This window comes from Vigna umbellata, chromosome 3 (genome assembly GCF_029865625.1).
Source record: "Vigna umbellata cultivar VRB3 chromosome 3, Vumbellata_1.0, whole genome shotgun sequence".
Taxonomy (NCBI): Eukaryota; Viridiplantae; Streptophyta; class Magnoliopsida; order Fabales; family Fabaceae; genus Vigna; species Vigna umbellata.
The window spans coordinates 26,547,723-26,565,711 of record NC_142167.1 but is presented as its reverse complement, the minus strand read 5'-3'; the positions used below and the strand labels follow the sequence as shown (position 1 = coordinate 26,565,711).

Genomic DNA, 17,989 nt, shown 5'->3' with positions numbered 1-17,989 from the left:
AAATGTAACAAAGTATGGACTAAAATACCAAACCTTAAGAGAAACCCATGCAAGCTTTTTAGCTGTAGCAGTAGATCTCCCAGATAACATCATATGTGCTGCAAGGGAACTATCAAAAGAAATTCTTTTAGCATACATTTATATAAAAAAAAGGACCAGACATTGAGATTCTTACCAATCTACTGCATGTCTAAGAGGGCTGGGAGGAGACTTATGCAACGAACAAAACCAAACAGCCGTGTTCTCCGGTACGGAGATCACAAGTAGCTGCCAATGACACCTGAAATTGGTAATAACTTATGAATGATATACCAAAATTAATAAATGAATGTGTTGAAGTTAACAAACTTCACTTACCCATGTATATAAGGGAGAAAATATATCTCCTTCCCCGTTCCAAAGCAGGTGGTGATGTATGTCTGGATATCATCAAATTTATTTCTCTCATGAGTCATAGAAGGGTCAATGAACCCATATACATCGTTGAACCCCTTCTTGTTACTAACATCAAACAGATACCTAAAATGAAGAAATAATATGATGTAAGTAAGTTCATAAAATACCAATATATATAAAAGTTTTCATAAACTTACATGATCCACAGCTGAATGAGTGTAATATTAATTTCATCTCTCCCCGACGCAAGCTCCCTAACATCTTGCTGATGCAAGTACAATGGGATATGAGATTCTCTTCCAAATGTAGTAGGATCCCAATGTACATTCATCGGCACCTCTGAAATGAGTTTAGCAAGGTCGTCTAACGCACCAAGAGGGTCATCCTCAGATAAATGAGTCTTCTTCGGTCTAGGACTTCCCTCTTGACCTATCTGCTGTTAAATGCAAAAATGGTTGTTATAACGTCAATTAGAAGTAAATATTAAAATTGAGAAGTATATAGTACGAGTGTTTACCGGGGGATTAGATACATGACCAACCAAATGTCTAGGCCAGGCGACAAAGGACCTAAATGCTTCTTCCACAGTGAAGAACTCATCTGTAGGCACAGGAAGAACGGCATCCGCTATGACAACTTCATCGACCGTGACCTTGACCTCATCTTCTGCAAGCTGTACCCCATGCACTACAGTGGCTGTCTCATACACTGTACCACGAGCCACTAGCATGGTCCCAGTATCAGAGAGAATATATAACTCACATGGACGAGTGTCATCCAAGTCGTCCCCTGGGGCACCGGCAGCTGAGCAACTTCCTTTACCGCTTCTACCTGTCAAATTAAATGTTAGTTTATGCATAAAGTAAATTAGTAAGCAAAAATAAATAACCTTACCTGTAGGGGGCACAGCATGTTCCGCTATAGGAGATGGTGGAGGACGATTGCCATAATCCTCATAATGCTGCTGGAACTGGCGCGCAACCATTTCAGCAACTTCATCATATAACTCTGCTCGAACCTTCTTTGTGATCTCCTGCGTCATCTCTTTTCTTATTTCGTCCTTCATCTTTTCATATGAATATGGACGCGAGGAAGACCCAAAAAAATGTCGTATGCCTATGCCAGTCCCAGCAGCACGCACCCGTCCTGGGTGCTCAGGTCGTCCAATAGCTGTGGCAAGAATATCTTGACGACCTTCTTGTGTGAATTGACCTTGGGAGCTCTGCTCAACCAAGGAGTCCTGTCACATAACAAAAGTTCAATGGATTTTTAATATACATGTTAGATATATAACAAAATTAATGTAATATAATAAGAAATGACATCTTACAATTCTTTCAGATATTTCTCTGGCAGACTCGGAAGTGTAGGAGCCCGATGGTCTCATACGGGCTAACTTCCACTTGTCGTGCCGAGATGGTGGTGAAGGAGGAGGAAGAGGGTCATCACCCTCAGAAAGTGGAAGTCTACTATCTGACTTCTGCTTCATTATTTTCTCTTCAAGCTTCCTATATCCACCACGAGACAGGAGGTGTGGATTTTTATTCTGAGCGCTTATTCCTTGTGCTTTTGACCGTTTTTCCTGTGACAAAATTAAACAATTGTCATGGTAAATAATTATGAAGGAAAAATTGAATGATTTTACTACAGTTACCTGCCACGCCTCAGAAGAACGAAGCTCTACAAACCGACGCCATGTTTCTTCGTCAATTGCTGAATATTTGGAACATGGATTTTCATCACTTTTTGGTCCAAATATATATCTAGACGTCAATTTTGTCTTAAACCCTCGAAAGCATTCTGCAATTGCAGATAAACACCTATTCCTTAAGCTCTCGACGTTTGGCATATCAAATGTTATCTGCAACAAAGAAAGTAATAACCTCATATAAATACAGATTTATCAATATACTGAATATAGAAGATTGAGCAATATTGCTTAACTTACCAATAGATCTTGCCAGATGAGATTCCGATCAGCCTCAGAAACATGGTCAAACGATGGAGTAAGTATAGAGATACGATCACGTGCCAATACTCCAAGGTAAGACCTAAATACATCTGCATTTGGGCCAGATGCAACTCCAGTGACCACGTCAATAATGACAGGTGTTCTCTCACCTGCATTTCTTCTAAGTATAAGCTGTCGTAACCTCGTTGCTCCTCTCGTCCGTCTAGAAGTGGTGGGGACTTCATCGCCCGACAAATGAGGTGACTCAGCCATATATCTGTCACAATAAATAAGATGAAATATAAATAAAAGACTTACATATATTACTTAACAAAAGCCATAAAAATTTAAACAAACATGAAATTCATACATAATCATATGGATTGGTCATATATATATTCCCTCATTGTGATCTTCTCGTATTGCTTGTATATCATCAATTAGAGGGTCGTCATCCAAATTTATTGTCGTTTTAAATGGATGGTTGTCAGCGATATGAATATAACTTAAATTCTCTTCTTTATCTTCAATTTGCCTTTTTCCTTGGAGAGCAACATACCAATGGTCAGATGCAGGATCTTTGACATAAAAAACCTGACTTGCTTGATATGCCATGATGAACGGTTCGTCTCTATAACCAACCTTTCGAAAATCAACAAGTGTCATACCAGATTCATCTATTTTGACACCACTCTTATTGTCTACCCACTTACATTTGAAGAGTGCAACGGAAAACTTAGTGTAATCAACTTCAAATATCTCTTCAATTCTACCATAGTATCTCATGGAACCAACTACAGGATTTTGATCTTTGGATGTGGAAAACTGTAGCGACTCAGCTTCTAGACTGACGCCACTATTTTGAACTGTGCTTTTATCATCCAAAGTTTTTGTATAGAATGTGCAATTATTAATTTCATATCCTGTACAACATACAACATCAAACTTCAAGCCATTTGCTAACCAGAACAAAGTCTCAGAGGACCGTGATTCTTTCGAAACTTCAGATTTGAACCAGGACAAGAATGTTCTGTTATGGTCCATCAACTGCCATTTCTTTGATTGTCGTGGATACTTGTCCCTTACAACGGCTTTGTGAGCTTCCAAAAATGGGATCACTTCATCTGTGTTGTTTAATATGTATAGATGTGCTTGCATCAATTCTTCACGACTTTTCGTCACCACATTCACACCTCGGATGCTTTTACTTGTAGAATATCTACTCAACCATGATGTCCGAGGGACTCCTATCGGATTTGCTTTAGCCATATACTCAGAGCAAAACTCAATACTTTCTTCAGCAATATATCTTTCAATCATCGAACCTTCTGGACGATATTGATTTTTGACGTACCCTTTCAAAATCTTCATATAACGCTCAATAGGGTACATCCATCTTAAGTATACTGGTCCACACAACTTTATTTCTCTGACCAAATGAACAAGTAAATGCACCATGATGTCAAAAAAGGATGGAGGGAAAAACATTTCTAGTTGACACAAGATGATGATAATTTCGTTTTGAAGTTCATCTAACTTTGTAGGATCGATGACTTTACTACAAATTGACGAGAAAAATGAGCACAATCGAGTTATCGTCAGCCTAACTTTTTTGGGCAAAATTCCACGAATTGCCACTGGTAACAACTGTTGCATTAAGACGTGGCAATCGTGAGACTTCAGTCCAACAAGCTTTAAGTCCTGCATTGACACTAAGCTCTTGATATTTGAAGAGTATCCTTGTGGTACCTTGATACTCTTTAAACAAAGACAAAAACTTATCTTCTCTTGTTTGGACATTGTGTAACATGCAGGGGGCAAATAAGTACGTTTACCAATCTCTCTTGGTGCCAATTCTTCTCGGATCTTCATGTCAACCAAATCCAAACGCGCATTCACTCCATCTTTTGTTTTTCCCTGGATGTTTAGTAGTGTACCAATCAAGCTATCACAAACATTTTTCTCAACATGCATGACATCTATGCAATGTCTAACATCTAACTTTGACCAATATGGAAGATCAAAGAATATTGATTTCTTCTTCCAAGGGGTCGCTACAGAAGACTTCTTCGACGTTTTCCCAAATTGATGATGTACTTTATTAACTTTCTCAACAACTTCAAGTCCAGTAAGTGGAATGGGTGCATTGTCTTTCTCTTGTTCTCCATTGAATGCTTTCTTTAACCTTCGATATGGATGATTAGATTGTAAAAATCGCCGATGACGCATATACACTGTCTTCCTTCCGTGTTTTAATTGTTGAGCTGCAGTGTTTTCTTCACAAATAGGACATGCTTTATGACCCTTCACACTGTACCCCGACAAATTACCATAAGCTGGGAAGTCATTAATGGTGCAAAATAACATGGCATGCATCATGAAAGTTTCTGAAGCAAAGGCATCAAATATTTCAACCCCATCAACCCACAACAACTTCAAGTCTTCAACTAGTGGCCTTAGATAAACATCGATGTCATTTCCAGGCTGCTTTGGACCAGATATCAACATTGACAACATCATGTACTTTCTTTTCATGCACAATCCAGGAGATAAGTTGTAAATTATCAGGATAACGGGCCAACAACTGTGATTGGTACTTAAATTACCAAATGGATTCATTCCATCAGTAGCTAAGCCAAACCTAAGATTTCTACATTCTTCACCAAATTGGGGGAATTCTTGATCAATAATTTTCCATTGCTTGGAATCAGCCGGATGACGAAGCATCCCATCAGTTGTTCTCTCATCTGCATGCCATCTTAGGTTTTTAGCGTCTTTGGGATTCGCAAACAAACGCTTAAGTCTGGCAACTAGTGGAAGGTACCAAACTACTTTCAAAGCAGAACCATTCTTTTCTGTGATGCCACCTTCTTCACCGTTTTTCGACTTGTATCGTGATAACCCACATTTTGGACACTTTATCAAAACTTCATTCTCATTCCTATATAATATGCAATCATTCGGACATGCATGTATCCGTTTATATTCCATACCCATCGGACAAAGAATTTTTTTGGCATCATAATTACGATTAGGTAACGTATTTCCATCTGGCAGCATTTCATTCAACAACGACAACAATTCTGTAAAACTCTTATCACTCCATCCATTGCTCGCCTTTAAATTCATGAGCCTTAACACCGCTGACAACCGTGTGAACTTAGTTGAACCCGTATACAAAGGAGTCTCCGCATCAGTGGACATTGTTTCATACACATGCGCTTGGGCAAAAGCTTCTGCGCCAACATCGCGGATCATGTCCTCTAAGTTGTCTTGTTCTGCTTCATCTACCATATCCATTGTGGAATCATAAACATTTTCAGTTGGAGAGACAGTTGGAAAGTCTGTTAATTCGCCGTGCCATATCCATGTTGTATAACTTCGTATGAAACCATCACAGATAAGATGCTCCCTAATATCAGTTGCGTTCAACTTCCTCCCATTTAAACAGTTCACACACGGACATCTGAACTTGACTTCATCATCACCACTTGTACTCGCATTACGTTGCGCAAACTCTATAAAGTCTTCTACCCCTCTCTCGTACTCAGTGCTGATGCGGGGTAAATTAATCCACCCTCTATCCGTACGCATGTTTACTGAAATTGTTTACACAATTTCAATAATCTTGAATGATCACTTTGATCGTGTTTGTATTCAAGGTTTGACCCTATCCCATTCAAGAAGATTCACTTTTTTTAGTTTATTAAACATATCAATTTTAAACAACATATCTTAAATTTCACGAAATTTTGCCAGCATTTCGCATTGGTCTTCAGGTTACACGAAATGAAAGTGATTATAAGTCACAATCAAATATGCACCCGAAGATCAATACAAAACACAACGACAAATTTTCATGAAATTTAAGACATGTATATTAAAATTGATATGTTATAATAAACTATGAAAAAGTTATTACTCTTCTTAAACTGTCCAACCGGACAATTCAAGATTCAATACTTGTAAATTATTATTACCATCTCCTCTATTTTCATTTGTAAAAAGTACATTTGTTCAAAAAGTCTGGAGATAGTAAATAATTTTTGTATTGAATCTCAAACGGGAAACTAAGGCTAAATTACAACAACAATATATATTCAACCAAACAAATAATAACATATGCAACATGCAATATATTCAAGCAAACAATATATTCAACCAAGAGTAAATAACGTCAATTCTCAAAATCTATCTATCTTGTGATTTTTTTATGTCTTATATTTTGTTAACTACCTTGAGTTACACTCTTTGAATCAATTCTTTCTAAAATACTCAATCTTTACTTTTTTAACTAACTTCACTTCCATTTTTTGAATTCCTTTCTTCTAAGTTCTGTACATAAGTTATTCCTATCAACATACATATACAAAAATTACTATAAAAGATTTCTATTTTCCAAACACCATTTTTCAACCAAATGCATAATCAATCCATCTAACTAATTCTTAGTCATACAAACACATAAATTATTTAGATAATAATATAACAACACAAAATCAATATGAATCCCAATAAAAATTACCAGTAGAGAATGGCGACAATGAGGAGAGACCACGGCGGTGTAATGGACACAGTAGGGAGCGTGCTGGCTATGGGGACGGAGCGCTGCTGCAGTGGTGGGGAGACAGCACGCCGGCGACGTTGCAGACGGAGCGCGGCGGCGAGGCAGACGGAGCGCGGTGGCGAGGTAGCGACGAGGCACCAACGACGTTGCAGGAGAAGACCGGAGACGAGAAGCTGGCCAGGAAGCACTGCGATGCTCCTTCTTGCGTGAGAACACCGGAGGTGTGGTGCGGACTGAACGGCGTGGTGGGGCGACGATGACGGAGAACGAACGAGAGGCGAGAGTTTGCGCGAGAAGAATGGAACCGTCGCGGGCAGGGCCTGATAAACAGGCTATATTGCCTCGGTTAGCAAGAAAACCGAGGTAGTAAACATATACTGCTTCAGTTTTTCACAACAACCGGTGCATATACTAGCAGAAAATAAAAAAAAATAAAAAATATAATCACTATATGCCTCGGTTGCACCCAAACGATGCCATAGCTTAAGCTTTCTGCCTCGGTTCTGCCGATAACCGAAGCAGTATTCCTGTCAATCAGACGTTGTGCAGAGTAGTAGCAGAGAAGCAGGCTACGTGGCAAAGGTTTCGACCTCGGTTCTTTATGTAACCGAGGCAGTAAGATGAATTTAAAAAGTTTGTCAGAGAGAGTAGCAGAGAAGCAGGCTACGTGGCAAAGGTTTCGGCCTCGGTTCTGAATGTAACGGAGGCAGTAAGAGGAATTTAAAAAGTTTGTCCACTGATGGTCAACGTGGTAATGCTTTAGGCCTCGGTTTTTTCGTCACCCGAGGTAGTAGACCCCTTGCGCTTCGGTTCCGTTTTAACTGAGGCATATATAGCGCGTTAGAAGGTCTGTTTTGTACTAGTGTTTTTTCAAATTGTCTATGTCAACATTTAATTGCGTAAGATACTTCAGGCGTAGTATTTCCACGTCCCACAATAACATATCTGGATTTATCCTTATAAGTTTTTCTCCAGTTATATTTATCTGACGTGGCAGAGTAACACAAAAATGAAGATCTCGTGCAAAACTCTTTCCAGGAAAACATTCAAGATGCATGCAACTTTCTCAAATCTGTTGGCAAAAGGATAGAAATTTTAGCATACCTTGGTTCAGACACACTCCAAGATATTTTGAGATGCGTTATTAAAGTGTAACGCAAATTCTAGAAGAATGTAGAAGCTCTTTAGATAGAAGAATTGAAATGTAATACAAGTTATAGAATATTGTAGAAAAGCCTAAGATAGGAAGAAAAATCAAGAATATTCTACATAGGTAAAAATCTAGAACATTCCACATAAGTTGTGGCTAATATGTTCTAGAATAATCTATGGGTCTATAAATACCCATGAACTCTACCATTTGATGCAAGATGTAGTCAATATCTACCATTTGTATGAACCAACATCTACTACAACTAAAGACAACTACAACACTTCTTCCAACTACTACTTCTACATTCAACTATCTCTACATTTTCTCTATCCCATCAACTATTCCTTTCACAACCTCAAAATACTAATAGTGGTACCAGAGCTACGTTCGGTCATCTACTAGGCGTAGATAAAAATTTTCAACTAGCTCAAACAAAACTATAACTCCATCCTGTCCTACCTCCAAAATATTTTCTCAACTCATGGCTATTACCAATCAAACATCATCAATTCCAGTACCTATTTTCAAAGGAGAAAATTATGATTTTTGGAGTGTCAAAATGAAGATATTCTTTCGCTCTCAAGATTTATGGGATATCATAGAAGATGAATTCACTATTCCAGAAGAGACCTCTACTCTTACTGCAGCTCAAAAGAAGGAGTTGAAAGAAAACAAGCAGAAGGATTCAAGGGCTTTATTTGTTCTTCAACAAGCAGTTGATGACACAATTTTTCCAAGGATAATTGGTGCCACAAGTGCAAAACAAGCTTGGAACACAATACAAGAGGAGTTTCAAGGAAGTGACGAGGTACACAATGTTAAACTTCATTCTCTAAGACGAGAGTTTGAATTATTAAGAATGAAAGAATCTGAGACCATTAAAGACTACTATTCTAGAATAAAAGAAATAGTTAGTCAGATGAGAGCCTATGGGGAAAATATTCTTGACAAAAAGATCGTTGAGAAAATTTTAATTTCTATTCCCCAAAAATATGATGCAATCATAACTGCGATTGAACAAACAAAAGATTTGGCTACATTGTCAGTCACACAACTAATGGGATCTCTTGAAGCTTATGAACAAAGATTGAAAAGGCATGAAGAAGACTCGGTTGAAAATGCCTTTCAATCAAAACTAAAATTACGGTCTCAGAATAAAGAATATGAAGGAAATAAAAGTAGAGAAGAAATTTCTAGAAATAAAGAAAATCCTAGAAGCTTCTCTATGACTCGTCAAGAAAAATATCCTCCATGTGGCATATGTAAAAAGACAAGTCACTTGGAAAAAGATTGTTGGCATCATGGAAAACCTCAATTCCACTATTGCAAGAAATTTGGTCACGTAGAAAAGTATTGTCGTAATAAAAATAAGCATCAAGCAAACTTTGCGGAAGAAGATAATCAAGAGAAACTCTTATTCTACGCCAATCAAGAATCTCCTAGTAGAGAAGGAAGTTGGTACTTGGATAGTGGATGCAACAATCACATGGCAAAAGATCAAAGCATATTCAAAGACATTGATAAATCTGTCAATGTCAAAGTTCGACTAGGAAATGACACCACAGTGAAGTCTCGAGGAAAAGGAACTGTCATGGTAGAGACAAAGAAAGGTACTAAATTCATCAAAGACGTTTTACTAGTTCCAAATCTTAAAGAAAATCTTTTAAGTATTGGCCAAATGATGGAGAATGGATATTCTCTTCATTTTGAGAAAGATACATGCAAAATTTATGACAGTAAAATGATAGAAATTGGCCAAGTAAAAATGGAGAAGAGAAATAAAAGGTTTCCTATAAGCTTCAAACCTGGAACTAATATTGCCATGAAGGTAGAAGTTGATGACTCATGGCTTTGGCATAGGAGATTTGGTCACTTCAACACACATGCCTTAAAGCTTTTATATCAGAAAAACATGATGAGAGATCTTCCATGCTTGAAAGAGAATAATGAATCATGCGAAGGATGTCTCCTCGGAAAACAACACCGATTACCATTCTCGACAGACAAAGCATGGAGAGTAAAAGAATTATTAAAGTTGATTCATACCGATGTTTGCGGATCGATGAGAACACCCACTACAAGAAATTGGCGTATTACTGAAGGGTTTTTACAGACGGCCTCTCGCCCTTCGGTAAAAGTGCCTTACCGACGGTCAGATAGATGATTACCGAAGGCCATGGTGAAATGCACTCATTACCGAAGGTTTTTTTCCGAAGGTCTTTGGGCCGTCGGTATTGGCTTTGGTGAATTAACTTACCGAAGGATATATGACCCTCGGTAAGGTGCTAGTGTAATTAACCCCAGCATACTTGGGTTTCCCTCTGTTAACTTTCATTTTTCGAGCCAAAATTTTCCCTTTCTTTCTTCGAACCCTCACCAGCATTCCTCCTTTATCGGAGACATCAAGCCCTCACCAGCTTTCCCGTTTCTTCGATCCATCGAACCATCACCAACATTCCCCAAATTTGCGAGGTTTTGTTGTCGGATGTTGTCTCAGTCCTTCGCGCAAGCATTCTGCCGTGGCGGTTCGTTCTGTGGTTGCAGGGGCTGCGTGACAAATTTGTTGTCGGTGCGTCAAGAGGGCTTCGTGGAGGAGGCGACAACGGTGACGAGGGGCTTCGTGGTGCGTGGAGGAGGCAACAACCGAAGACAACACAGCTGCTCGACTTCTCTCGCGTCAATATGTAAGTCTCCTCACTCCTCATTTTTCCTATTTTTCATCTTCTTTTCACTGTTTTGCTTTAATTTTTAGCTTTGTGAATTTGTTCTAAACTTGTTCTAAACCATTTAACCATGGAAAATATTGGTTGGATGTCATATTTTATAATTTTCACTGTTTTTCCTATTTTTAGCTTTAATTCTGCTCATATGTTGTCCTGTAAATGGTAGACATTCACATTATTCTTCAAATAGTAATTTCCAATGACTCCCATCTAGATTATTAGTAATAAGGAAATACAATAAGAAATCATCTATATCTAAACTGTGCCACTATATTTTACAATTCTACTGTGATATTTAATGTTCATATTACTCACCTACATTGCAAATAAAGGCAACAGTATGAGGTGCTTGGTTTCAAAGATATGTTTATCTCTTCTCAGAAATTGTAGCCTGTGTTGCATCATGAAAACATAAAAATTGACTATCCCCTGTGTAGTATAATTATTATCATTTTTCGATGTATACATAATCTGCATCAGTTTCATCATATGCTGGTTTACACTCGTCTTCCCTAGCAACACAACAGTTTCAACCTCTTTTAAGTACTGATTTCTAGCTCATACATCAGGTGATGGTACCCTATTGGAAAACATAGACATATGTATACATGATTTAACATCGGATGGCAAAGTGTTCATTCCTTATTTTTTTTATTTAATTTTCGTTCTATCCTATACTTGACAAGTCTCCAGCAACACAAATTTGATCTTCCACTAGAACTAGTTTTTTCATGCAAATGTAAAACTACAAATATGTTGTGCACAATCGAAAGTTTTATTAATATGCAATCCTTCATAAAAAACTTTATGCTGCTTGTCATATAGCTATTGCTTCAGCAAATTCCAGATAGATACAACTCCAATTTACAAGTGAATTTTTTTTTGTGGTCATTTATTTTATCAGGAAAAATTGAACCTTGAGCTGGAAAAGTTGAGAATTGAGGTAAGACATGTCCAAGGACTTCATGTAGTAGCTCAAAGTGAGTAAGTTGAAGCATCCCGGAAGGTAACATCTGTTTTCTTAGTGCCAAAAACACTTTCTTGTACCTAATAAGTACAATAATTTAATGGGACCCTTGCACCCTAGCATACCTAAGTTGTTTCCTTGTTAGGTTCTTTGCTTTGACATCCATAAAGATACATTACCCTATTATACCAATTGGAAGATGAATTCACCTTCCATATTCGGATTTGAAGATGCTCTCTTTAGTGTAGTGTGTGCTTTCTTGCTGCAAAAGAGTGAAAGTGTTCTTCTTATAATAGTAGGGTTGGGCACCTTGGACTTAAAAAGAGACCTAAAGTTGAAAAATGAAGTCAGTTAACAAGGGAGAGGGAGAGGATTGAGGAGCACGTTGTAGGGGTCGTGTGTGAGCTTTGTTAGCAAAGGGTAACAATGTTCTTTGACTTGGTCTGAATTGTTTATTTGTGGAGATCAAGGTTGTTGAGAGTAATTAGCTGATTAAATACAGAGATATAAATTATAATTAAGGTTTTTTCTTTTTGTTTTCTCTATGAATTAAGTTATATAACATTAAAAAAAAAATCAGCAAAACATGAAAATAGCTACTTTCATATCAGAAAAGAAAGAAAAAGTTGGGAGATGCATGTTCGTTGTTAAATCAAATATGCGTGAGAGTTTAGATTTAAGAGTGTGAATATATGCTGATTAGGGAAATATGAATATACATTTTCTGGGCCATCATAAATTCATAATGGAGGTATTAGAAATTAGAGGTCATAAATTTGTCTGGCAAGAAATTAGGAAATTCCACCATGGCTGCCTCTGGAATTTCTTCCTAGGTTATTGGAGGTGTTTTATGCAGTGAGGGGTGAAGAAACTGAAAGAATGAATGAAGTTGATTATGATTAGGATTCAGGCTTCAAATCAATGATGGTTTTTACTTGTCTAACAAAGGGTCATTTTTCTTAGTCAATGTTGCACTTTTTGAGATATTAATGAACGTGAGATATTTTTCTTTCACCTTTATGATCATGCTGCTTTTGTGCTTCTTTTAATTTCTTAGTCATGGTGCAACTCTTTCTTCTTGGCGGATGAATAAAAGTAGTATTCCCTTTACTGTGAGGCAAGTGGCGCTCAGCGCCGTTGGAGGGGGCGCCCAAGCGTGCCTGCGAGGAAAATGGCGCTCAGCGCCCCTAGAGGGGGTGCCCAGGCGTGCCTGCGAGGCCTTCATGTCTCTTCTAGTTTGATGCTTTTGTTGCTTTTCCTGGGTTCCAACTCCTTGATGGTTTTGATGCTCTTCCAATGCACACAATTTGCCTACAAAATGAGGGAATTAGTGATAAAAACAATTAAGTGTAACCTATATTAAACTTATTCACAAAAGTCAGATAAACGAGAGAATTAAACAAGCTTCAAACTCAAAAAAAGTTGATTTGGTATAAAAATGAATCGCAATAGTAAAAATTACCGTTATCAATTAGTTAACATGTGTTATATGCATTTAAGTTATGTATATTCCAATTTATTTATTGAATAATTTCGAATATTTGACCTTTAATATATACATTAAAACAAAGATAGTAATTTTCAACATTAAAACTCGGTCATGAAAAATAAAATTACCTTTTTTTTTTTCAATCATTTAATTTTCTTATGTATCCTAACTTTTATACTTTTTTTATTTTTAATAATAACTTAAAATGAATTATTTTACTCAATTATTTTCACTTTATATTTAAATTTTAATACTATGTACCAAATTTTATTTTAAATATTAAACTTTTTTTTAATTAATTTAGTTCTATTCACTTCATTTTCTTATAAAATGAAATATATAAAAAATTACATAATTTACAAAATTGTTATATAAAGATACATATATATTTGACTTGTAATATGATTTTCAAAATATTTTCTTACAATAATTTTAATTTAATTTTCTATTGTTTGTTATAATATAATGAATAAATCTAAACTCTCTCTCTTTCTCTATATATAATAAAATATAATAAAAAACGTATCTAACTTATCCATAGATACCATATTTTTAATTAAAACTTACTGTAAAGTTAAAATTATGTCTTTTTATAAAATTATATATGAAATAAAATATGTAAACAAATTATATATATATATATATATATATATATATATATATATATATATATATATATATATATATATATATATATTAGAATATTATTTAAATAACAACTATTGAGATAACAAAATAAGTATACACAATATTTTAATACATGAATTCAACCTATCTTAAATCAACATCATATTCATATCCACGCTGTTTAATGTTTATATATTTCAGCACAGGAAAGAATGGTTTGAGATTCTCTATACTGACATTCAATTGATTAAGGTACTTGAGACGTAGTATTTCCACTTTCAACAATAACATACTTGGTCTCATAGTTGCTAATTTCCCTCAAGTTATATTTAGCTCACGTGGTATCAAAACGGTACGTGTAAAACATCTTAGAAGACTCTTTCCAGGAAAACATTCAAGATGCAACTTTTTCAAACCTGATGGCAAAAGGATAGGAATTTTGACATACCCTGGGTCAGACACACTCCAAGATATTTTGAGATGTTCAAGCGTTGAAAAAGATGCCAAACTTTCAAACTCTCCGTCATTGATCACGGCCTCATATCCTATACGTATACTGAGTCGCCTTAGTTTTCTCAAATTATTAACAAGATCTGATATTCTACAAGGAGTCTTTTTAGAAGTGGTTATTAAAAATCCCTTCAGTACTTGAAGATTACTGAGCTTCTCAATCCCCTTTGGCATGCCCTCCAGTAAGCAACAATCAGACATAATCAGATGTGTCAGACTTTTCATTGATGAAATATCATCAGGTAGCCTTTCCAAATTATGACATGCTTTCAGATCAAGAATTACTAGACTCTTAAGTTCCACAATGGAGGATGGAAGCTCGAATATTCTTGATATCCCACACAGACTCAGATATTTCAACTGCTTCAGAGTTCTCAACTCTCTCAAGAATTCTTCACTCCCAACTTCAATGTGGTGCAAAGGCGAATCTTGCCAACGCCCTAGTTGAAGCGCCTCTAAATTCTTCAATTGATCGGTGATCCATTGTTGTCCAAAATTCAGATAACTTGCACCAATATTAAAAATATTACGTAAACTAAAATTTTTTGTATCAACTCCACCTAATGTAACTCTTTTTCTATCAAGCGATACCATATTAGAAAGTGGGTTTTAACCTAACTCAACCCCACAAAACCGGCTTGTAGAGTGAGGTTTGCACCTCACTTATATATTATAAATTGGTCTTATCTCTAGTCGATGTGGGACTTCCAACAGTAAACGTGATGGTCGAATATACTCTAAATCTCGATCTAAATATAACTTCAAATGACTATGGACGTGAGGAAGAATTTGAAATTTATTGACAAGGGGATCCTTCTTACTACCATAGCGTACAATCACCTTAAATTTCAAAAGATTATCAATCACATCCACACCCAATTCCTCTGCTGTTTTCTTCTCTGTATTTTCAATCAAACCCTCTTCAATCCACAAATTAATTGCATTTCTTTTCCTTATGATAGCGTTCTCAGGGAAAATTAGGAGAGACAGCAGGCAAAATCTGGATGGAAGGCCTAGCAGGTTGAAATCATCCGAAGTCCACCTCTTCTTCTCATGGGGATGCACCAACTGTTGTGATGAGTGAGATATTTTGTCACCCCTATGATCCACCTCCTTATATGAGTCACCAAAAACATCCTTTGAAAGCAAATTGTGAGCAGAATCTTTGATTCTCTTGCAAATGCCCTCCATGTCTTCATCTAGCATCCTGCGGTCTAACTTGCGAAGATGGCCATACACCTCTGCTAATGTGTCAAGCAGTTTTTCTTAATTCTTCTTCACTTCCACAAACACATCCTTTATATTGTTCAGAACCAACCACAACTTCTCCAACTCCCCATCTAATGATTCATCTCTTCCCCTTTCATGGAATTTCTCCCTTGATGTCGTTAACTGCTTCATCAACACAGCTACCGCTTTCATTTTGTTTGTTCGAATTGACATTTTACAACAAACACACAAACATACACAATGTCATCCAATTTTTCCTACTTCCAAAATTCTTTTTTGCCGACAGGACTACAATTTTGATTTATATGGAGTTATAACCCTCATTTGAAGCATTATATAAAAGTTTACTATTTCTAATTAATATCAATAACAAAATGGAGTTGAACCTTTGAAATAATCGGGACAAAAGAAGCTAGATTAAGAATGTATTCAGTCCAACAGCTAACCTCGTCCAACTCTTTCTGTTACACCTTGCTACCGACAAAAATATGATTCCACGAAATAGCACAATCGAAGTTAAACTAGACGTTAACAAATTATGATAATCAATTTCAGAAAAGAAACAGACGCACGTATACACATAAACATATATATTATGAAAAGCAACAAAAGGGAACTTAAGGTACATCTTACCAAACAAACACCAGAAGGAATTTCAAGAGAAAGAAAACGTTAACAAAATATTGTGGAAGATAATCCTCTTGTGGATAAAACAATCTCAAATAGTTAAGGTGCTTTAAACGAGTAGAAAACAATCTCATATAGTTAAGGATAGTTTTGAAGCAAAGTATACTTGATATGCAGGGAAGCCAAATCATGGCATCATACTTTCCTGTTTTAGTATGACTTGAACGAAGGAATTACACCACAAAAAGTTTCACGTAATTCTTTGATTACCTTCGACTTTAATGATCCCAAAAAGTTTGATTTTCCCTTCAAAGAGAATCTGTAAATTTGTTCTTATGCTCTAAAATACAAGGATTTTGTCAGTGACTCCTGGATACCTTATCCCAAGAATAATGTTAAAAGAATATGAAGAGTACAGTTAAAACCACATCACACACTCTGGATTTACATAATCACTTCCCATATTTGTTCATCAAGACAAACTACTACAGTCATCAATTGCAAATTTAATATAAACTTTCAAGATTTTAAATATAATTATCCCATGATTGTCTCATCATTATCGTTATGATTGTTATTTGCATAAAATTTTATTGCCTTAACAGCTCTTAAGAGGCATTACCTTCAAAATTTTTTAGTATAATTTATATATATATATATATATATATATATATATATATATATATATGGGTTTGCTAACGCGCGTACGCCTGTTTTTCAGTTGGTACATTTTAGCAATGTGTACCGGGTTTTAGTAGACAAAAATATCCTTATATATCATGGATTCTAAGTTTTAAGGTTAAGGGTATTTTAATAATTTTCATTCTCAAAACTAAAAAAAAAAAAAAGAAACCCCCCAAACCCTTACTCACCTCTCTCATTCCTCTCAACCCTTTCTCTTTCCTCTTTCTTACTCCAATCTTTTCTCTGTCATCCCTACTGTAGCCTCAATTGAAAAAATCAGAAACACGTTAAACAATCTTACAAAAAAATGATTTTATAATGAGTTTTCATCTTATAATTTTTGTCTAATTTTATCCAATTTTCACAAGATAAAGGAATTGGTAATTGACCTGGAAAAAATTCAGAAATACTAGCTGTTAAACAATTTCTTACAAAAAATGATTTTATAATGAGTTTTTATTTTATAATTTTTGTCTTATCTAATTTTATCTAATTTTCACAAGCATAATGACATCAAAGGAATTGGTAATTGGCCTGGAAAAAAAATCAGAAAGACTCAGTTGTTAAACAATTTCTTACAAAAAAATGACTTTATAATGAGTTTTCATTTTATAATTTTTGTCGTATATAATTTTATCTAATTTTCACAAGCATAATGACATCAGAAAGAATTGGTAATTGGCCTGGAGGGTTTTTTTAGAGATGATGATTCAACAAATACAAATGATGAAATTAGAGAGGTTAGTGAAGATGGTGAAATTGAAGAGATCTTGAATGAACCTTTGCCTTGAAGGTGAATATGTCAATGACTCAACTCTTTACAAAGGAAAATTTTTTAAAGGCATGTGTTTCTGATTTTTTTCAATTGGGACTACAGTAGGGATGACAGAGAAAAGCTTCGAGTGAGAGAGATGAAAGAGAAAGGATTGAGAGGAATGAGAGAGGTGAGTAAGGGTTTGGGGGGTTTCTTTTTTTTTTTTTAGTTTTGAGAATGAAAATTATTAAAATACCCTTAACCTTAAAACTTAGAATCCATGGTATATAAGGATATTTTTGTCTACTAAA

At 35.8% G+C, this 17,989-nt stretch overlaps 2 protein-coding genes and 2 pseudogenes across 2 annotated transcripts; all 4 read right to left on the bottom strand.

The window, feature by feature from the left end:
- Positions 1–862: 862 nt before the first annotated feature.
- Positions 863–1,438, bottom strand: LOC148202128 (uncharacterized). The gene is made up of 2 exons (XM_088109527.1): positions 1,291–1,438; positions 863–1,227 (listed from the first exon to the last, which is right to left on the bottom strand). The coding sequence occupies exons 1-2, from the start codon at positions 1,436–1,438 to the stop codon at positions 863–865; spliced, it is 513 nt and encodes a 170-aa protein (XP_087965653.1).
- A 1,296-nt stretch (positions 1,439–2,734) lies between these two features.
- Positions 2,735–5,187, bottom strand: LOC148202127 (uncharacterized). The gene has a single exon (XM_088108948.1). It carries the CDS (start codon positions 5,072–5,074, stop codon positions 2,735–2,737), a length of 2,340 nt encoding a protein of 779 aa, XP_087965074.1. The 5' UTR covers positions 5,075–5,187.
- An 8,830-nt stretch (positions 5,188–14,017) lies between these two features.
- LOC124839519 (uncharacterized) lies at positions 14,018–14,977 on the bottom strand (annotated as a pseudogene).
- A 69-nt stretch (positions 14,978–15,046) lies between these two features.
- LOC148202126 (uncharacterized) lies at positions 15,047–15,826 on the bottom strand (annotated as a pseudogene).
- Between the last annotated feature and the right edge of the window lie 2,163 nt (positions 15,827–17,989).

Excerpts from the sequence above, each read along its gene's own strand:
- LOC148202128 (XM_088109527.1), bottom strand. The coding sequence starts at position 1,438 with ATGACGCAGGAGATCACAAAGAAGGTTCGAGCAGAGTTATATGATGAA. Across the intron at positions 1,228-1,290 it reads ACATGCTGTGCCCCCTACAG|GTAGAAGCGGTAAAGGAAGT; the intron begins GTAAGGTTATTT and ends TTAATTTGACAG.
- LOC148202127 (XM_088108948.1), bottom strand. The coding sequence starts at position 5,074 with ATGCTTCGTCATCCGGCTGATTCCAAGCAATGGAAAATTATTGATCAA.